At 38.6% G+C, this 23,014-nt stretch overlaps 1 protein-coding gene across 1 annotated transcript in view; it reads left to right on the top strand.

Annotated features, from left to right (window-relative positions):
- The window catches only part of NT5DC1 (5'-nucleotidase domain containing 1), a 114,889-nt gene that overhangs the window by 73,436 nt on the left and 18,439 nt on the right, over nt 1-23,014 (top strand). The window contains exon 7 of the mRNA XM_068985539.1: nt 22,367-22,541. Coding sequence (XP_068841640.1) covers nt 22,367-22,541 — 175 coding nt within the window. The remainder of the gene's footprint in view (nt 1-22,366; nt 22,542-23,014) is intronic.

Below are 23,014 nucleotides of genomic sequence, written 5' to 3'. Positions count from 1 at the left end.
AGTATTGGCATAGGTGTGCATTTTATTTCTTGTCTTTCTTATATTGACGTTTTACTCTTATTTCCTCTGGTTGTGATGTTTACTCTTTCTGTATCTTTATCTTTTCCTAAGCATTGTGTGCAGGTAATTCAGATCTTTTGTACATGGAGAGGTCACATGAATGTACGTATAAACAGATGAACGCAAGTTGGATGACATTGAGTTGTGTTTATGAGACTGCTGGTCCTCTGTCGTTCTTGTGGATGAAATAGAGTTCAAAAGTTTAAACCAGCTATGCAGACTGTTTTTCTTCCTTTAAAAAGACTCTTGCTTGTCAAGTGAGAGTAAATATTTGTAGTTGGCTATGGTAAAATGTTTTGAGGGTGAATAAAATGATTTTAATAGAACTGTGTCCTTAAGGAAAAGGATACAAAAATCTATTCAGCAGGTAGGGAAGTGAAATAATGGTAGGCAGAGCAGATGCCTAAATAAATGCCAAGTTCACATTAGCATCACTTCAGAGTGAGTAAATAATTATTTTATTGTATATTTTGCTATATCATGCGTTTGCCTTTCAAGATGTTTAACTGATTTCACAGCAGAAATAAAATACATGCTTTTCTTTTAATAGTTTTCAGAGCATGTCAGAGTAATATGAACAGCATGATATAATGGAAATGGCACAGTCTGTTTAAATAATGGGCAAGTTATTTTATCTCACTGAATTAACTTCAGGGCTTTTTTCATCTGTGATAAGGGTATAACAATATCTATCACAAAGGCTGTAAGCTAAGCTAAGTCACTTCAGTCATGTCCAAGTCTGTGCAACCCCACAGACTGCAGCCCACCAGGCTCCCCCATCCCTGGGATTCTCCAGGCAAAAACACTAGAGTGGGTTGCCATTTCCCTCTCCAATGCATGAAAGTGAAAAGGGAAAGTGAAGTCATGTCCAACCCTGTTAAATAAGATGAGGCATAGAAAGTGTTTGGCATGTAGTAGATAGTGTGTGTTTATTTTCTTTTCCTAGCACTGTATTTTCAGTGAGGCCTCCCTGAGTCAGAAGAGTATTTTTTAAAATTATCATCCTATGTTTTCTTTCATTATTAGGTGAAATACTGGGGAATTTTTTCCTTGAAAAGTGAAGTTATTGCTGCAAGATGAAAGGAAGTAATTTCTGATGGTTCTTAGGTTGGTAGATGTAGGATGAGGGAGCTATGGACAGTTACTTGGATGCAGAATGAGAAGTGAGGGAGAGTATAGCATAGTATCGAGATAGGAGCATTGCATCTTGAGGAAACAAAGCAAACGCTCTCCCATCCCATTTGTTGACCTTTTTGCCCAGCTAAATTTACATCAAGAGCAATAAAAGTGAGGGTGGGTATGGGGATAAACACCCAGTGAAGAAAGCTTGTACTTTGGCACAACCTTTTGCTTTATTAGGTCTTGAATAAAATCAAACAGGAAAGATTTTAGACCTGTGAAGCTGCCAAAAATGTGTTGGTCTCTGGATTCTTGACAGCTGAACTGCCAGAATCATGTGGTATGGAAAGAATCGTTCTTCTGAGGAGCAAGTGACAGGTCTGCTGGATTTCAGTAATCTGAGTGGGTGCCGAGATGTGCTCTTAGTTTCATTGGATGGGGTTCTGTGTGGTGCTTCTACAAGCATCCTCATTAGTAACTTGGGTGTACTAAGTTGCTTCAGTCATGTCCGACTCTTTGTGACCCTATGGACATCATTGTCTTCCAGGTTCTTTTGTCCATGGGATTCTCCAGGCAAGAATACTGGAGTGGGTTGCCATGCCCTCCAGGGGATCTTCCCCACCCAGGGATCAAATGCATGTTTGGGAGGGGCGTCCTTTACCACTAAGCGCCACCTGACTTAAACCCCTGTTTATAAAGACCATTACGAGGAAATCCTAGAATTATGAGCTGGGGTTGAGTTGAGAAATTACCCAACTCCAGTTCCTTATTTTAAATGAAGAAACTGGGGTTGAGAGGTCTAAGGTGACTTCCCCAAAGTTGCCTAGTGAGTGTTACAGTAGAACCAGGACCTGAGCCTCTGAACTCCTGGGCTCAGTGCTGTTGACAGGAGAAACCATTCCTTAGAAATGTAATATGTGCTTCTACTTATTTAATAGTATTCAGCCTTGAACGTCAGTATCTTAAAGGAAAATTAAAAAAAATAAACAACTGTTTTTCCTTGGAATTTATTACTTCTGACCTGAAACGACCTGTTGCTTCAAGATGCAAAACAAAGAACAGCATCTGAGATCTTCAAAAAATGTTAACCATAAGTAAACAAAAAAACCCTGTTGTACTTAATATTATAGTTCCTTCTCTGTGGAAGGAAAGAGGAGGAAAGAGAACGGTCTTACAGTGCAAGTGATTTCTACTTCGTAGGTGCTTCATAAATATTTACTAATAGATTATAGTTTATTGATAAGATGAAATATCCTTCAGCAGTCACTGTCTAACTCAAAAAGATATGTATTTGATACATAGGAGTAACCACATCTTGATTGTTCAGCACACATGGTACCACCGTGTATATGGAATGACTTGCAATAGGAAAATAGCCTGTCTAAACAGTTTGTAAAGAAAATCTTTTGCTGAAAATAATCTACAAAATTGTCTAACAATTATGTAATAAAGTAGTTGAGATAAGTTTCTACAATCAACATCAAACTTTGAAATGTTTATCCTACAACCTGACTCCTAAAGTTGTATGTACTGATAGGCAGTATTTCTATACTCCCTAGACCTTCAGTCTACCAAGTTTTCATTATTTATTGATGTCCTCACCAGCAAGGAGCAGGAAACATTATCAGAGATGAATTTAAATTAATGTTGCTACTTTGAGCTATATTGACTTCCCTTTCTATCCACACAGAATAAGGATAATAGAAATTGTAAGCAAACATGAGAGTGAGAATTTGGTCTTATGAAAGGCATCTGATTAATCTCCTTTTTGCCCATTACTCAGATGAAAATTGATAATCATTAATATCATGGTAAGAATTTATCACATGAACTTCCAGTCCACTGAATAGGTAGGTAGTGGTAGTGGATGTGATGTTTTAAGAGATGGATGTCAGTTTGGACTTAACTCTAGGTTTGGCAGGTTAACCCCTGTAAGTCTTCAGCACACATTTAAAATTGAGATAAATTGTGTTATTAGTGGTAGTGCATATGATGGGTGAAAGAGTCCCTAATAATGTAGTGATCTCTCAGTAAATATCAGCTGATACTGTTACTGATGAAAGGGATGATTCCCTTTTTGTATGTAGTCAAATATTCTTATGAAATATGTTTAGCATATTGAGTTGAGTTCTGCGTTTCTGTTAATATTTACATCAAGTAAGTTCTTGTTTTAAGAAACTATTTTTCCTGAACTGTTTTCTTCGGATGTAAAGTCAAAATCAAATCTTAAATAACTTTAAAGAATATTTGCTTTATTATACATGGTAAACATGAAATTCAAAATTCAGAAATTGAATTTTCAGCTTTTGCCTCATACCTGGATAGAGAGTCTAAAGCTTCAGCTAACCAGAATCTAGCTGGTCTGAATGCTGTTATTTTGTCAGTTTTTGAGGGCATGTTTCCTCTGTCAGGAGTTATTCCTCGTGTTATGCTGAAACCCATTTCTTTGTGCTCATATGACTGCAACGTGAGCCTGCTTCTCCGTGCTGAACTTCCCCTGGTTTCCTCACATGGCATCTTCTCAGGACCCTGGTTCTCCTCTTTGGTAGCCCTTGACCTCTCAGAGAGTGTACCCAGAGTTGTTCCTCAAAGGCTATTTGTGTGAGATAGCCTGGTTTGTGAGAGTATGGTTGGGATCAGTGTCCCTTCCATGTCAGCACTGTCTTGCTGGAGTAGTAACCCCAGTGCTTATATTATAGGCGCTCATTTATTCCCTGAGAAGCCTAGTGCTTGTGAATCTTTGGCCTGCCTTGACTATTGTTTGTCATTGCAGCGTCTTTGTGTAATGGCCTTTTGATTTGTGTTTTTCTGTGTTTTCTAGTTCTGCCAGTTTTTCTATTGTTTATTTACAAAAATCCTTCCCTGCCTTATCCTTAATAAATAAGGAGGGAGAGTAGTGTGCTGCTTTCCATAGGAGTCCTCTAATTGATAACAAAACTTCTAAACCAAAATCATGATGTTTTATTTCTAAACAAAAGGCAGAAAGAGCCCATGTGTTAGGCAGCTGTGGTGGAAGCAAAGAACCTTGGACTTTGAGGGGGAAAAGAAAACGTGGTTTCACATTTGGAACTTGCAGCTTACTTGCTGTCTGATTGTAGCTAAATCTTTCACTCTCTCTGATGTTAAATTGCTGTATTTGTGAAATAGAGACGATTCTGCATCCTTCATGGGTTGAGAGCACAAAACAATATTTGCAGGCAGTGTTTTATAAACCGAAAGTATCAGATAAATGGATCTTACTAATGTATACGGAATACACTTCATCTCTGTGTTAAAGGACCCATAAGCAAAAAGTTATCTTTAAGAATTTAAAAACAAAATAGTATTTTCAAAAGTTTGTTTTTATTTTAAGTCTGCTATAATGAACTTTGAATTTTTCATCTTTATTTGGTGAGCCCAAATATAATTTTGCTATCAAAATTTGATGATATGAACAGTAGAAAAGTAAAGGCAATTAGAAACTCCAGATTTAAAAATGTACAATAATGTCATTGTCCAATCACAGTACAACAAAAATGTGTGATTTTGAGCAGTTATGAAAACTGAGAAAAAGAAATCCACTTGACCATTATTCTAGTAACATGTTCTTTTGAATGACAGTTCAGTAAAAAATGAACTTCTGGAAATAGAAACGTAATTCTAAAACATTCCTTGTTTCTGTAATGAATAATGTTTACTGATCACAATACAGTAAACACAGATTATTTACCTTTGATTTTTAGAAGCAACTTATAAAGCACAGAAACATTTGTTGGTAATTTGAAAAAAGATAAGGTGATGATCAGATGGTAAGATATAGAAGGGGAAGGGGACTTCCCCGGTGGTCCAGTGGCTAAGACTTCACGCTCCCAAAGCAAGGGGCCCGGGGTTCAATCCTTCAGCAAACTGGATCCCACATGCCTCAGCTAAGATCCTGCGTGCCACAGTGAAGACCCAACACAGTCAGATAAATAACTTTTTTTTTTTTTTTAAATGTAGAAGGGAGTTGGAGAGTTGATGGGAAGGAGAATTACTGATAGCCTATTTTATGTTGTGGGGAGTTAAATTTTGATGGAACAATAAATAGAGCTGGATGTGCGGTATTTAAAAAGTGACCAGTAAGAGAATAAATCTGAATATAATTATAAATATTTTAAAGAGGAAGGAAAAGGATAATATAGGTTAATGTGAATTAAGTGAATCCTTATTTCTTAGTAGGAAGCTGGTGGATATTGTCTAAAGCTTATGAATTAAGAACTTAAGTATATTACTTAGAGCTGTGAATGTAAATTATCAGAAAGGTTAAGAACAAATGACTAAAAATGGTGATTTTTGAATGCAGGACTGAAGAGGGGTGTGTATAGACCTAGAAACTTTCAATGTTTTTTCTTGCAGTTTTATTGAGATGCACTTGACATACAGCCCTGTATAAGTCAGGGTGTACAGCATAATAATTACATCAATGGTTATCACTGTAAGTTTAGTAAATATTGATCTTCTCATATAAATATGAAAGTAAAGAAATAGGAAAAAAGCTTTTTTTCCTTGTAAGAACTCTTAGGATTTACTCTCTTAGCAACTTTCATATGTAGCAGTGTTAATTACATTTATTATGTTGTACATTGCATCCCAAGTATATATTTTTCTTATAACGGGAAGTTTGTACCTTTTGACTGCCTTCATCTGATTCCTGTCCCCGTTAACAGAGGCTCTGTTAACGACAAATCTGATCTCTTTTCTGTGAGTTTGTTTGTTTTGAAGTTTAATTGACCTGCAGCACTGTGTTGTTTCCTGGCGCATCCACCCATCCCGTCCAGTGTTTGACACCTCCTATAAGACTGTGGTCGGTAATGTGGGGATGTTAAGGGGCTAAACTTGGCATTTATTTATCACTGTGGTCTTATGACCTCATGTCATCTCCAGGAATAAGATTGTATGGCAAGATGACAGTTTTCCTTTCTTTAACTATCATATATTCCATAAGCATCTGACTCCCTTCATAACTTAGGTAGTAATAGTGATAGTGGCACTTATCTCATAGGCTAGTTATGAGTGTTTGATGAGATAAGCATGTACTTTGGACAGGGCCTGACACCTAGGAAACACTGAGTAAACATTTGGGTTTTTATTGTTGCTACAGTTGACAAGCAGTTACTATGTACCAGACATTACGGTGCATGGAGTATTTTTACATATACCTATCTGCATCATCAGGATTTCCCCAAATAAGATCACCCCAAATTATACTGCCCCTGTAAGCTCTATTGTTTTTTTATAGAGGGCTGTGGCGATTTATGATCCCAGGACACACCTAGCTTTGCTCCAAAAATGTTCTCCATTGAATGTTAGCACCAAGAATGAGCAAGCTTTTCTAAAGCTTCCAAGAGAGGTCATAGTGAACAAGGGTTCTTTTCTTCTGCCAAACTGCTGGGTGGTCACTGAGAGCATCAGCAAACAGGGACTCAGTCACTTACTTCCTCTCCAAACTGAGGTCACTGAGCAGTGAACAACAGTTTCTGGGGAGCAGCATCTACTTAGTAAGGCTGACCAGTTCATTGGCAGACTTTCTAAGCCACCATACCGTTCTGCACAGCTTGTTCCTGAACTAGAAGATAGCAGATGCATGGCCTACTAGTAAACGATGGCATGTATGGTAAACACATGAGCCACGACTGCTAATTTTAAAGAGCACCCCTTCTTCTGTTTGACCCACATGTAAGAACCAAAAGTGTTAGTCACTCAGTCATGCCCGACTCTTTGTGACCCCACGGACTGTAGCCTACCAGGCTCCTCTGTCCATGGAATTCTCCAGGTGAGAATACTAGAGTGGGTTGCCATTCCCTTCTCCAGGGGATCTTCCCGACCCAGGGATCCAACCTGATCTCCTGCATTGCAGTCAGATTCTTTACCAGTTGAGCCACCAGGGAGAACTCTTTTATCTCATGGTGAGCCGTATCCCTTAATCAAAATGGGTTGGGTGTTTTTTTTTTTTTTTTTCCTGCTAATAGACTAACTCACTAGGCCACAGAATCCGCCCCCCAGAATCTTCCACAATTGTGCCTCATAGCCACCAATGGGAAAGTAATTCAGCAAGAGTAGAGATGGCATAAAACTGGGTGAAGTTCTTTAGGGGTCCCTGGGTTTAGGATCTCTGATCGTGAGCACTGTTGTCATTTTGAACTGGATAATTCTTTTTTGCGGGAGCTCCTCTGTGCATTATAGAATGTTTGACATCATCCCTGACCTCTCTCCCCTAGACTCCAGTGGCAGCATACCCCTCCCCAACAAAATGTGTCCAGACATTGCCAGATGTTTCGGGGTAGGGGAGAGGTGGAGCGGGGAGAAAAATCACCTCCAGTTGAGCACCACTGCTGTAATACAATTAGAGACCTTTTCCCATAGAATATAGAATCTCCAGTTGTTTCCTTCTAGATAGATAGAGTCTGGCACATACCTCTGTTAATATTTTCTCTCCTGGAAGGACTGTGTTCTGGTAATGTCAGTTTCTCTTTTCCTTTTTCCTATAAGTTGTGAGACTGATCTTTGAGGCCAGGTCCTCACCGAGAAATCACTCAGTGATGAAAAAGAACAATATTGCCATCGAAAGACTGAATTTTATCCCAACCCTGCCATTATTAGTCTTGATCTTGAGCAAATCCCTCAGCTACTCAAAACCTTGGTTTTACCCATCAGTCCAAGAGGCTGTGGATGTGAGAGAAGCATGTGTAGGAAAACACCATTAGAAACTGAACAGGAACCCTGATCAGAACCAGAGCTCTTTTGGAGGAGTGTCTGACTCTTAAGACTGGGGTAGGCAACATGCAAAATGGCTAGAGCATCCTGTGGTGCCACAAAGTAGGGAAGTGGTTCAAAAGAAAAACCAAAACATAATGATGGGACACAGCAAAGGGACCCAGGAGTCAAATAATAGAGCTCCCAGTGGCCAAAGCTGGGAACCATTTAAGAACAAAGTAAATAAAGTAAAATTGGATTATAACCCAAAGTATAAAATAAATACCAGTGAGTCTGTTGATATAAATAAATGATTGAATGAATAAATGAGAAGAGACTGCTTGCCTATGCAAATGAATTCCAAATAATTTTTGCAGACACTTCACCTTCAAGGAGACGGAGCATAACTCCCCACTCCTTAACTGAGGGCTGTGCACAGTGTCTTCCCTTCCAAAGAGTGCAGTATGGTAAGGGGGAAAGAGAGTAACTTTTCAGTGGAAAAACCTGATGAGCATTGCCTCATCTGGGTGCTGAAGATCAGCATCAGCAGTGAGATGTCATGTTGATGGCATAAATACCCTTGATATGATGTGAGAATGGCACCTCTCCTCTGGGCTCTTTCTCCCAAAAACCTATAACCCCAGTCTCACCACAAATCTCGGTCGAGGGACATTCTACGAAATACCTGACCAGTACTCCTCCAAACTGTCAGTCATCAGAAACAAGGAAAGTCTGAGAGACTTGTCACAGCCAAGAGGAGTCTAAGGAGACATGACCACTACATGTAGTATGGGATCCTGGAAGAAGGAGAAAAACAGGAAATAAAAACTAAGGAAATAAAAATAAAGCGTGGCCATTTTAATAATACATCAGTGTGGGCTCATTCATTGTGCCAAACGTGTAATGTTGTAAAGTGTTAATAATAGGGAAAATAGTGTGAGTGACGGGAATTCTCTTACTATCTTTGCAGTTTTTCAGTAGATCTAAAGTTATTCTGAAGTTTATTTTTAAAAGTATACCTAAATAAAATTAAGGTACTATTATAAACAGTTTTATTTTATCCAGAAAGATAGTAGCAGGCTCTGGTATATGACTCCCTAAGGTTTAAAAGTCTGTCTGTGGAATCTCTCCCAGACATCATTCTCACGGTGATGTTTAATGTCCTTCTCTCTGGTACTTAAGTATCACTTAACAGTCTTCACCATGTTGGTGTAAATCCGATGGCAGACCAGCTTTACTTTCTGTTGTGAGGAAATCCTCATGTGCTCCCTTCTTACCGCACCTTGTCAGAGCTGCCTTTGCAGCTTATAGGTTCTTTCTTCTAACCAAGATCTGGAAGATTCCCTGTTTGGTTTCTGTTTTCTCAAAGAGGAATGGAAAAATGAGTTACTGTGGCAGCACCCCCTTTTAGCTGTCAGGTGAAGCACAGACTGCCCAGCAAGTAACGCACCGAGATATATGCAGAACAGGCATAGAAGATGGGGAGATCCTTCACGATGGTAAAACCGCGGTGAGACATTGTATTACAGGATGAAAAAATATTTACTGTAGGGGCCTCCCAGATGGAGCTAGTGGTAAAGAGCCCGCCTGCCAGTGCAGGAGACGGAAGAGACATAGGGTTGATCTCTGGGTTGGGAAGATCCCCTGGAGGAGGAAATGGCAACCCACTCCACTGTTCTTGCCTGGAGAATCCCATGGACAGAGGAGCCTGGCGGGCTACAGTCCATAGGGTTGCAGAGAGTCGAAAGTGACTGAGGTGACTTAGCACACACCTGGTTTCTTTGTGATACTCTCACCTTTTACTCCACCCTCCGTATTTCAGTGAAAAGATTATTCTTCCCAGGCATGTAGCACTGTATAGAGGTATGTATACGAGCCCGGTTCATTATAAATACTGAATTCAGAATCACTCCATTATACAGAGAGCAGTGTTCTGTCATCTGCTAGTGCTTAAGAACTGATCAATCAAGCTTCCCTCATATAACTACCGACATGAAATCACCCTGATGATGCTTTTTGGTTTCAAGTACCACAGTGAGCTAAGCACTGGTGTAGTTAAGCTTACTGCTGATAACAAAAGCGTCGTTTAACATAAGAATAATGACATAAGCAAGTGCTTACCACTCTCCTAAGGCACCCGCATCATTTAGGTCTGTCATTCATCCCACCCAATAGCATGATTATTAACCCTAATAATGACTGCCATCTTGCAGGTGAGGACAGAAACACACGGCTGAAATGCAGGTGTAGAGCCCGAGCCACCTGATTCTGGCCATCGTGTTTCTCCCACAGGTCCACACGGCAGCCTTGGCATGGTTTCGTGATTATAATCATGACTTCTGCTTTCTTAGATGCTCTGTTTCTGGACCAGATCGTGTTTGCTTGCTATTTTGATCTCAGTGCCACACCGTAGTTTTATGCAGCCACAGCTGATAATTTTAGGAATCATGGACTGAAGTTATCCTAGAGGAGTTCTGACCAGCAGAACCTCCCAGGGATGAGATGGTCTATATCCATGCTGTCCAGTGTGGCTGACACTAGCCACATGCTGCTGCCAGGCACTTGAAATGTGGCTAGGGTGTTGCAGGACTTGACTTTCACATTTTAATTTTAGTTAATTTAACTCTAAATAGCCACGTGTGGCTAATGACCATATTAGACAACACAGGTCTAGACAGTATTGGATGTAGGCTCCTCTTGTATGTTAGCTCTCAGAGTTGCTTGTGCGTGCTTGGCCCTTCTTTTAGAAAAAAATTACTTTTTTGAGGAACTTTCTTTTCTTGTGCTTAGGATGTTTCAAATATATTGGCCAAAGTTCCTACTAAATTTTAGCACATTTAAATTGAAAGTTGTGAGATCTTTTTTTTTTTAATTGGACGAAAATTGCTTTACAATGTTGTGTTGGTTTCTGTTGTATAGCAACGTGAATCAGTCATAATTTATATATATATGTATCTCCTTCCTGTTGAGCCTCCCTCCCCTCCTGCACCTTAGCCCTCTAAGTCATCATAGAGTGCCAGGCTGGGCTCCCTGTTTTATGGAACAGCTTCCCACTAACTAGCCAATGTATACATGGTTTTATATGTATGTCAGTGCTACTTTCTGAATTCATCCTTCCCTCTCCTTCCCTGACTGTATCTACAAGCCCATCCTGTACATCTGTGTCTCCATTCCTTCCCTGAAAATAAGTTCGTCAGTACCGTTTTTCTAGATTCCATATATATGTGTTAATATACAATACTTGTTTGTCTCTTTCTGACTTGAAAGTCATGAGATCTTAAGTCAACCCTAAAAAATAAAAGCTGCTGAGTTTTAATCACCATACTCTTTGGGGGAAATGAGGGAACAGTGGTCTCATATGCCCTTGATTCTACCTTTAAGAGTCTGAACCTTTAGAAAATTATTATTGGCAAGAGGTTTATTTCTTTAATTCTGAAAACAAAGGACTGTTTTCTTTTACAGATACAAATCTGTTATTTGATGCCTGCAAAATTCAGGGACACTTTAAATCAGGATTGAGTGACACTTACAAAGCCAGACAAAAATCTAGCTACATGATATTTCCATTAAGTTAAGAACAGAATTCTGAGATTATAGTCTGGGAAAAGGGGACCTGTGGTTTATAAATTGAGAATGCATTTACTGATAAATACTAAAACAATGACAGCTCTTGTCGTTAACTACTGTTATTGAATTGTACAAGTAGATTCAGAAGCTCTGTGGAAAAAATTAGAATGACAGTTTTTGATTACTTAACAGTTTCTGTACTGGAAATTCTCAAAGCATAAGGAAAATACAAAGGTAACATATATTATTAGGAGCAATATTAAATGCCAAAAAAACCTGGGGTCCTATCCCGCCAGAAGTTTTTTTTCCTTATAACATGGCCTTTGACATCTTAATACAATGCTTTCAAGTTAAGTTTAATGGACAACTGTCTACCACAGATCATGACAGTAGAAAACCACCTCTTGTGCTGGGAGACAGGAAATAGTAAAGCTACTCTAAGATGTTATTTAATGAAAATTTAAACAAGCTAATTTGCTAAATGCTTGCTTTTCTGTTCTGAACAGTTTTACATTGCTGGGTTACATAGACTCTCATTTGATTGGACTCTTAAATTTCTGATTTAGCACTTTTTCTACTCAGTTTCTTATATTAAGTTTATGGTCATGCAAATGTTGTGTCAGTTTTTTATAAGTACTGTTGTTAAATAGTGTTACTCATGAACATATTTTCAGCTTATGTTTTCATATTTTCAACAATTTCTGGTCCCCTAGAAGCTCTCCTCATTCTCCCTTCTAGCCAATCTCCCTTGCCTGGAAGGATATCTTACACCATAGATAAATATTGCTTGATTTTTAACTTTATAGAAGTAGAATTAGGGTATATCTGTGTTCTTCTGCCTGGCTTCTTTTCCTGAACATTATGTCTCTGTAATTTCTGCCTGTTGTATAATGTATTCATTCCTTTTCGTTACTGTATAGCACACAGTTGTATGACTCTACCACAATTTATTTATCTATTTTACATACATGCAGAGTGATCATCAAATGTACACACTTCTAACTTTCCATAGGCCCATTTAGAAAATGCCTTGAAGACCATGGCCTTTGGTCCTTCAGGGAAACAGTTGGATAAGAGAGAATAATGCTCTGATGTGAGCCTGTAGGCATTTGGTGGAATCAGAAATACTTGAGGAGTTAATAATGCTTTAGTTTACCAAGCGCTCTCCAAGTGAGTTTGGTGAATTTTTGTAATCAAGTAATTTGACATAAATAGCCCTCAATTCACCTCATTGGTTCAACAAACTTTTTTTATTTTGGTGAGTGCTTCATTCCCAACCTTGTGTATTCTAGATAGAACTGCAGAAGGAATGAAAGATGGTGACTAATCACAATACAAAAAGATTCTCTGCTGTACTAATGGACAGTGAAATGAAAGGTGCGATAACACCATTGTGTGCTGACAGGCAAGTCAGCCTCCCTAGGCCTTGTATTCAGTATCCACAGTGAGGAGATGGGGTCTTGGGGTCTGGAAGGTTGTCTGCCCAGGGCTACGAGAAATGTCAAATAATGGAGCGGTGGGCATTCAGTCCTGTGTTCTTCTCTGGAAGAGGCAAAAAGAGACACTGCCTTGCATCCTGGTCAGTAGAACGTTTGAAGTTTTTTCCAAATATGTTTTGCAAGTAAGTACCATGTTAATCATGAATTCAACCCTTGTGGGACACGCTCCTGATGCAACGTGGCCCATAGGAGGGGGATTTCACAGTTGATTTAAGCCTATATTTAAGCCAGGGTGGCTCACAGAGAGTGTTTACTATGTGCCAAGCACTGAGCAGGTGTTTCACATACATTATTGTGTTTCATCCACCGGATAATCTTCCCGGGTGGGTTCTAATATCATCATCGTTTCACAGATAGGCCAACAAAGTGTCTGAATGACCGGGACACTTACCCAAGCAAATTGCACAACTGAGACTTGAATCAGGACTGTCTGATTGAGATTCCGGCCGTCCAGAATCACCCCAGACTGCATCCTGTAATGTGCTTGTTATATATGTTGATATGCTCTGCACACAACTGCTCTGTCCTTTGAAGATTTTTTAGTAAGAAGGGAGTAGCTGCTCTCCTCACATCAGCAGCAAGAGCCATTGCTTAATGACTTCATCTGAAAAATCACAAATTCCTTTTGCCCTCCTCCTCTGCTCTATAATGATTTAATTTGCTGGCATGAGACATTTAGATTAAACTCCTTTGGACATGTAAATGGAGTTCTTATGTGGAAGGAAAAACCTTTTCTTTGTCATAGTTTTCAGATAAATGGAATTGTTACTGGGCATCTGTGAGGTCTGGTGCAATTTCCTTTTCATTCACATTTTTCTTCATTTAGTACACGTAGCTCATTTGGTGTTTATTGCTAACTTTTGCCAAATACTGTGAGTAAAATATTTGCCTTACTTAAATTGAATTTTGAATGTTTGTTTCTTTCTTGGTTATTGAGTAATTCTAGGCTTTCTGCTTCTCTGGATTTATGTTGACAGCACCTTTCCTTTAGAAAGAAATAATATGCTCATTTATGTCATATGCTTTCTTAACAGATTTTTTTCTTAGGTCAAGAGAAGTCAGAGTATAATTTTTCATAGTGACAAAGTTTGAATAGGACAGTGTTGTTTTATTTGGGTTTTCTGGAAACTTGGGCTTCCCTGGTGGCTCAGATAATAAAGAATCTACCTGCAATGCAGGAGACCCAGTTTCAATCCCTGGGTAGGGAAGATTCCCTGGAGAAGGGAATGGCAACCCACTCCAGTATTCTTACCTGGAGAATCCCATGGACAGAGGAGCCTAGCGGGCTGTAGTCCTTGGGGCTGTAAAGAGTTGGACACGACTGAACAACTAACACACACTTTGGGGAACTTACAGGATCCCTGCCTTGATAACTAGAACTATTCTATACTTATAGCAGATTTATTGTGCTTTATTCTGAAACACGGGTGATACTATATATATACCAACAATCAGAGCTGCACTACTTCTCCTAAGAATTTTAGTCTTGAGATTCCATTTAATTAAATTTTATATGTGCATGCATGCTAAGTCACGTCAGTCTTGTCCAATTGTGTGTGACCCTATGGATTGCAGCCCACCAGGCTCTGTCCATGGGATTCTCCAAGCAAGAATACTAGAATAGGTCGCCGTGACCTCCTCCAGGGAATCTTCCTCACCCAGGGATTGAACCGTTTCTCTTAAGTCTTTTGCATTGGCAAGTGAGTGCTTTACTACTAGCGCCACCTGGAAAGCCCTAAAATTTATAAGTAGGCCTCATTAGGCTTCCCTGGTGCCTCAGAGGTTAAAGTTCGATCCCTGGGTCGGGAAGATCCTCTGGAGAAGGAAATGGCAGCCCACTCCAGTATTCTTGCTTGCAGAATCCCATGGATGGAGAAGCCTGGTAGGCTACCGTCCATGGGGTCACGAAGAGTCGGACATGACTGAGCGACTTCACTTTCTCACTTTCTCATTTAGATTGAGCAGAGATACAGTTCTCTTTGACTACGGAAGGAATTGTTTATTTCATTGAATCACATAATACTTTATACTCACCAAGATTTCAAGCAAGTATGTTCAACATCCTTAAGAGAAAGTTTAATTGCATTACATTTATTGAAGGTGTTCTATGCTCAGAATCTAATTGTTGTAATGCTAGTCACTATAATGACACAAAGAAATTTGATTTATAGAGGTTAAATAGAAGATAAACTTCTTACAAAATAAACCATATAGAAAAATATATGACTAATGGTTGGAGTATGTAAACTAGAATATAGTAGCTGGCAGATTGAAAAGTAGAAAAAGTGGAAATTATGTTGACTCCTAAAAGCAGGATGGAATTTAGAAAAGCAGAAAAGAAATTGATTTTGAATAATGGCTTAAGATAGTGTGATGGAGAAAGCAGAAAAATATCTTTCTTTCAAAATCTTTAATTTTATGTGTATATATGTATGTATGTATAAAACTGAATTTTTAACATTGTTTTTAAGATTTTTTCATGTTAACCCGGCTGAGTTGTTTTTTGATTTTTAGTTTTAGAAGTCTCTCTTATTTAAGTATTTTAAAAATATATATGGTTGTCATCTTACTATGACTATATATTTGTTAGTTCAGAAAAGTACCCCAGATACGTAAACTTATTTGTATTAGTCAAATTGGAAGGAGGTCGGCCAAAGAAGGAAAAAGAGAGGCTGAGAAGATTAAAAGCATTCCTTACAGTAGAAAATTCGGGAACCCCTCCAGCCCATTCTCCCCAATTTCTACCTGAGGTCCTGCCGTCTCCATGCAGAGGCTACAGGCTGTGTATTAGTGACTGAGGCTGGGTCAGCTGTGCCCCCAGGCTTTGTCCACTCTCTGTTCAAAATGGATTATTGTAGAACGAAGACTGTGTTCCTATAATGGGGTTTTTTTTAGTTATTTATATTCTTTTGGGAGCTGAGTTGAGCATTGTGTGTACCTTCTAAAATGCTGTCTCGGCATTCTGTTAAGCTACCTACTCCAGAAGAAAGATTTGTTTTTGTTTTAAGAATCATTAAGTAACTGAGCATTGGCGTCCTCAGTAGGAGGAAGGTTCTCTCAAAACATTTATTGTAAATGAACCCTACTGTCTGGCATATGCCTGCTTTATTCCTGTTTCTGTTTCTGATCTCTGTGTGCCTCAGAGCTAGAGAAGCCAGCTACAACTTTAAGGATTAAGCATTAGCGCTTCTCTGAGCCTGCTTTGCCCCAAGCTATCCTGTTTTAGTTCTGATTTTTTCCATCTTCTTTCTTCTGGAGGAGCTGGGAGGTTTCAAGTCAGATTAATATGTGGGTCCATGTCCTCTGGTGAAGACAAAACCCATGCAAGATGGTATCATGCCTGGTAAATACATTTAAAAACCTATTTTGAGACAAAATTTACAGTGCGTCTCCTTGAAGCTGGCCCCTAAAACTTGTCCCAGGTTTAACCTGGGGCATTGTTGGTTTGCCAAGGAAAACATTCCTGTTTCTTGTGAAGCTGACTTGTGTGTGTTTAGGCAGTAGTGCCTTGATTCATCCCCAGCGACATGCTCTTAGGTCCTTCTGATGATGTCATCTTGTCTTCATGTGCCTTTCTTGGATCTTTCTACTGCCTCTGACCTTAACAAGGGAAAATATTACCAGTTGTAAGCTTTTGGCCTGGACTAGAAGTGTCTTGCTATAAATTACTCCATTAGTAAGCAGAGCAAATGAACCTGGAAATATTTTATTCAGAGACTAAAAAATAAGGTGTATCAAAATCATACAGGCAACGGCAAAGACAGATTTAGGTTTGTTTTAACAAGATGGAAAAGTGACGAGAACCTTCTCTGGTTGAATAGAAGAGACTGTTAGAAGACCCAGGCCGGAAAATAACTGAGGGGCTACAAGTAGGGATTCCCTGGCGGCTCAGCGGTAAAGAATCTGCCTGCCAATGCAGGAGACACGGAAGGCGCGAGTTTGATTCCTGGGTCAGGAAGATCCCCTGGAGAAGGAAATGGCAACCCATTCCAGTATCCTTGCCAGGAAATCCCATGGACAGAGGAGTCTGGTGGGCTACAGTCTATATAGTGTCGCAGAGTCAGACATGACTGAGCAACTCAGCACTTGGCAGGTATGTCATGGTGAAAAAAATACATAAAAGTATTTACATTGTCTTTCAGAAAGCAGTTTTATCACACATGATCTTCTAATAGTCACTCTGCTGAGATACTATGAAACCTTTCAACAGGATCTCTCAAATGAACAACTTCATTAGTCTTGCTGGCATTTTCTAAAACTGAGTTATAACTATTGTTTATTGTTACTGTCTTAAAATTGTGAAATACTGTCTCAGGAATCAACTAACTTTTTCAAAGGACCAGATCATGTAAAGAGTAGAGGCTTTATGTAGATACTTCTCTAACCATGTTAAGTAAATACCTTTCTTAGCTTGCGGGCTGCAGTTTGCCAGCCTCGGGTTTTTCTGATCACCTGATAAATCTTACTTGATAGCTCTCCCCACCCACAGACTGACTTCTTCAGTTATTCATCCTCTACTGTTTCTCTGACATCGAGAATGTAAATACCAAGGTAAAGACAGTTCTTTTCCTAAAAGATCTCAGTCTCAGGAGAAAGAAAAATACATAAACACACTTATTTCAAGTGTTTATTATCGTGCAGTGTGTGAATGATGTCCAGAGGTGGTGTGACTGGGTGAAGGTGTTGGGAAACGCTCAACAGATGAGCGGCAAGCATTTCTAAAGCAGCAGAGAGAGGACAGTGCATTCCACAAAGGAAGGTAATGCTTATACCTCAATGTGGAAGACATTTATTTGGATTTTGGGGTTGTTTTTTTTTTTTGGCCTATCTCAATATAAAATCTCAGTTCCCAGATAATAGCATAGATAACATCAGCTCAGGAATACTGGAAGCCCAAGAATACTGGAGTGGGTAGCCTATCCCTTTTCTAGGGGATTGTCCTGACTCAGGAATCGAACCAGCGTCTCCTGCATTGCAGGCAGATTCTTTACCAACTGAGCTATCAGGGAAGCCCAACATCAGCTCAGTCACTACAAAAAACTTCTCTAGGTATTGTGAGGAAAAGCATGTTATTCAACAGTTGTAGCACTGACTATGGATTTGAAGCATTTCACTTCTGCTGCTTCTGCACATGTTATTTTTCTTTAACAGACACTGATCACCTGATAAGTTAAATGTAAAACAAGGTTTTAGACACGTAAGCAATGAGGTTACATAGCTCATGTTAGGTAACAAGATACTATAAAATTAAGAAGTTCCTGCTCTCTGAGAGCCAGTGATTCCAATGAGGCAGGCAGGATATACAGATAATAATAGCAAAAGTTCTAGTTCTTATGCTTAGAGCCATAATTCTTAATCCTAACTGTACATTGAAATTACTTGGGGAGCTTTAAAAAAACATATCAGTGTCACGGCTCCATCCCAGACCAATTAAATCAGAATCTTTGGGGTAAGACACAGATACAGAGATAGAAGTCAAACACTGTTCATGTGAATTTTATAGATTATGTTTTGCAATACATTTACCCTTCGTTTCTCAATTCTTGTTGTCCTTTTCCAAGCATTATGTTTAGTACATAGATACTCACTCAATCTAGATATTCTAGAGTTATTTACAAATATTAAAAGCAAACCATTTAGGGCCCATATAAGGTCCATAAACAGAAAATCTGTTTTAACATTGAATTTCAGTTTCATCTTTTGCCTTCTATAAACAAACAAAAAAATTAGAACATTTTTAAATCTATTGTTTATCTCATTCATGCTTCAAAAACTATTTCAGTATCTCTTGGCCAAAAGAAATTTATATAGTATATGTGTATTTCAGAAAATTGTACCGTTCCTTACTGCAAATATATTTAAACAGTTCATGGCTGAACATTTTAGCTGTTCACTGGCCTGCTCTTCTATAACCTACAAAGGTTGTAAATATTTCACTCTCTTAAGTTATGTTCTGCAATGGAAATGATAACAGACCTTAATTGGAGGCTGATGGTGGAGCTGATAGCATTCCAGAATCTCTGATCCTCCCGCACAGCAGCTTAGAGAACACAAACCACGCGTCACACCAACACTGGCGATATAGTTAACAAGGAAAATGCTTACTTATTCCATGATGATAGGAAACGTGGTGTGGCACAATCGTCTCTTAAACTAAAAAAGCATTTTTAATATTCAAGTTGTACTTATTTTTTTTACCACGAGGGGTCCCTCAATCCTGAGTTACAGTGGTTACATGCAGGTCATTTTCTCTGCCCTAAAGGACCATTGCAACACTTTGCTGTTATTCCCATGACGGCATTAATACCGAATTTTTAATATAGGAGAGTGAAACCTTTATTCTTTAGAACTAGCTTTTTAAATTTTTTGCTTTTAATCCCCTCTGGATACAGAAAATATCAGCATCTAAGGATAGAAGAGGAGTGTAAAGGCCAGGAAAATGAGTTACATAAAATGGCAGTGAAATAGAATTCTTTTGAGGTTAAGTGAAAACACAGGCTGCTTTGTGAGTGGAGAACAAACAAGACCATTCCTTTCTTTCCACCTTAGGCCTCAGTCTCGGTTCCCTGTCTTGTCTAGTCAGTGTAAATCTCTAAGTATAAAAACAGAATAAACATGATTATTTTTACCAATAAGGGAGGTACTTTAGATAGGATGACATTAATAGAACATGAATAATAGAATTTTTGTCATAGGTTATATGTTACAAATCATTTATTGCTTTGACTTTAAACATAAATGTTCCTGTGTCTGCCTCTCCACTTATGTTTAAGTATTCATCCATTGAATGATTGCTCGATGTCAAACAGAAAGACAGACTCCCTGCCTTTAGGGAGATAATTTAATAGGCAGCTATTATTCCAGCATAATATGTTTAACATAAATTCCTCTGGTTTAATAGCTTGACTATTTCAGTAAAAATGAGGGTATATATTATGGACAACAGTACTAAATTATAAGCTTCAAAATTGCTCAGAGATTAGATAATTAATTTTTCTTACCACAAAAAAAGAAAAAGAAATGATTGTACAACATGATAGATGTGTTAGCTAAATACAGTAATAGTCTCCTACAGTATATAAATGTCACATCAACACATTGTACACCTTAAACTTGCACAGCGTTATGTGTTAGTTATATCAGTAAAAATAAACTTTAAAAGATGAGTGTGTATTTATATTAACATACCTCGTATTCCCTTAATGATTTGAGGTTACAAGGAATGAAAAATATTTTCCCCAACCACGGTTAGTGACCTTTTATACAAAGAGTAACCCATAATCTACCATAAAATATCCATTTGTACAGGATTTGTCTTTTTTAATTTGTTCATTTCTCTCTGGCTTGTGAACAATGCGATAACACCTCCATTATTTCCTCAGGGAGCAGTTTTCTCCAACTAAACTATTATGTTTGCACTCTTTTAGTTTAGGCTTACTAAGGGAAACTAATACTAATCTAGGCAGGAATTTCAAAATGTTCTGTTTAAATGTATATGTTTTGGTTTTTCTAATTCATTTGGAAATGGAATAGTTTTTTAAAAGTAATTTACATTTTGACCACTAGGTGGCATTTTGACCACACTTATGTGTGGTAAGCACACATTAAGCTAAGGAAAAAATAGCCTTTTCTCAGCAATTGTTTCTGAAACCAGATGCTTAAGTATCTTCAGCATTACATACTACAAATCTTTTGTTAATCCAGCCCATAATATTACTACAGAAGCCTTTGTTTTTCTGGGTGAAATAATCTTACATATGACTGCCTCAGATAAATCCTGGGAGATCAAAGCTTCTGCCATTGCTTTGATCATTACTCATCAAACTATTTCTGTTTTTAGCTATTTAAATATATTAGTTTTTCTTTCTTAAATTAGTCCTTTCTTACTAGTTCCTTCTCATCCCTGAAAAACAGAAGGTATATTTTAATTTTTTCAAGGGCCATTACATAGCTTCTGGGATATTAAGAGATCCAAGAACACATGTTCTCTGTAGGGCAGAATTCGAGAGCATGAAGTTTGTTTTTGTTGTTCTTGGCACTCTGACAGCTGTTTTTCTCATTTTACAACATTCTTTCTTTGGTTAAGTAATATTTTTGTCTGATGATGAATAACTCTTACGTTGTATTATTTTCTGAAGAAAGCTGTTGTAGGCTGCAAATAGATATCCTTAATGGTTAAGCTGTTGCTAAATTGAGTTGTTTCACATGACCAGGACATGGGAAGAAATTACCCCGTTAGGTTGAACTGGTAGAGAGACCCACCCTCTCTAAGCACCCAGCCCCTCAGAAACCTCCAACACAATTAGAATGCTCTCCAGCAAAGAAGAGGGAGAGTGGATTTGGGCAGTCAGATAACAGTATTTGGTGCCATTTCTGTTTTTGTTGTTTGTTTCTTCCCCCACCCCCCCCTTAGAGACTCTTCTTTCTTGTCCTAACGTTCTTGAAGTAAAAACTTCATTTCCCTTATTTTAAGTGCATGACACTGAACAGAATTACAGATATATAGACTATATCTGTTGCAGAATTTTATCATTCAGCAGAAGCTCTTTCACTGCTTGTTTTGTCCATGCATGTGTCTTTTCTCTAGCAGTTAAGGAAAGAACTCAGGTTCTCTTGTGCTTACCAGTGCAGATGCAAAACCTGTATCTCTAAAGTGCTGTATGAATCTAATCGCATTCCAACCAAACCTGCAGTTGTCTGCCTAAGCACACATAACTTTGAAGGCTCTGTATCAAACACTGGGTGCATCTGACCAGGACTTCTCGAAATGTTGGCACCGTCTGCCTTGGAGCTCAGGCTGACTCCCTGGATTCTTTATAGACCCAAAGGAACAGAGCTGGGCCAGCTCAGTGACTCAGGTTCTTCAACTTCTGTCTGTTGCACTGCCTTCCTGCCTTTTCTGGCTTGTTTTTCCATTTAATATCACAGCGCCTCCCAAGGGCTGTAACAGACCCAGGAGATCTAGTCTCAGTTCCATTTGAAACAGAACCCAGCTCCTTTCTGCACTGCTTCATGCCAAAGATGTGTTCCTGCTGCATTATCTGAAAACGGATTTGTTTGTTATCTGAATTCAGCAAGTATTTGTTGAATGATTAAAAGAATATTTATTGACATTTCAAATACAGTAAGTTTTTCTCTGATTTGAAAGTGCTGATATATCTTGTTTATTATGTTATCTGTTTTAACACTTGTCAAACAACCAGAAAATGTTTTCAACTGACATTTTCAGTCATTGTGTTTTTAAGTAAAGAACAATAAATATTCAAGAAGTTAGTAATGGCATTGTTGCTAGATTGTTTGAACATAGCTTTTATCCTTTTAATTTTATAATTTGAGAGAGAAGTACTTATTTGAGAATACACTGAGTCAGAAAAAAATTTTTAATCTCTGTGATATTTTTTATTTTTCAGAAAACTGTGGAATATATTTTCCAGAAATAAAAAGAGATCCAGGCAAATATTTACACACTTGTCCGGAATCAGTAAAAAAATGGCTTCGACAGCTAAAGAATGCTGGCAAAATCCTTATGTTAATTACCAGTTCTCACAGTGATTACTGTAGACTCCTCTGCGAATATATCCTTGGGTAAGTGGTGAGTCATTTTGTTTTCATGGTCTTATAAAATCCTGATAACAGATTAGACCAGTGCCCTTTTAAAAGTGTTCAGCGGTGACCATGTCATTATATAAAACAATACTGAGTGACACGTGGCTGTTTCTCGTAACAGCCCTCAACATCTGCTGACAGCAAGATGCCCCAAGTACATTGCAGCAGAGCAATATTGCCAGGCCCAGCACGCTCACAGCTGATGGGCTTTAGATTTTCTGAAAAATACTGTGGACAGACCACAAGTCCTTCAGGCGATCCTCCGTGTCTGTGGTTTCTCAGCTTTGGGTGATTCTTGAGGGACACTGAGTTATAGATTATACTCCCTGACACTCACCTGGAATACAGGCCCCCTGCAGCAGTTTCCCTGTGGAGCCGGGCACTTCACCATTTACCCATCCAGGTGTGGGGCTGACATCCATGAACAGCGAGACAGTATAAATGTGCAGACT

This window comes from Capricornis sumatraensis, chromosome 13, assembly GCF_032405125.1.
Source record: "Capricornis sumatraensis isolate serow.1 chromosome 13, serow.2, whole genome shotgun sequence".
NCBI classification, from domain to species: domain Eukaryota; kingdom Metazoa; phylum Chordata; class Mammalia; order Artiodactyla; family Bovidae; genus Capricornis; species Capricornis sumatraensis.
This window is presented reverse-complemented; position numbering and strand designations above follow the sequence as displayed.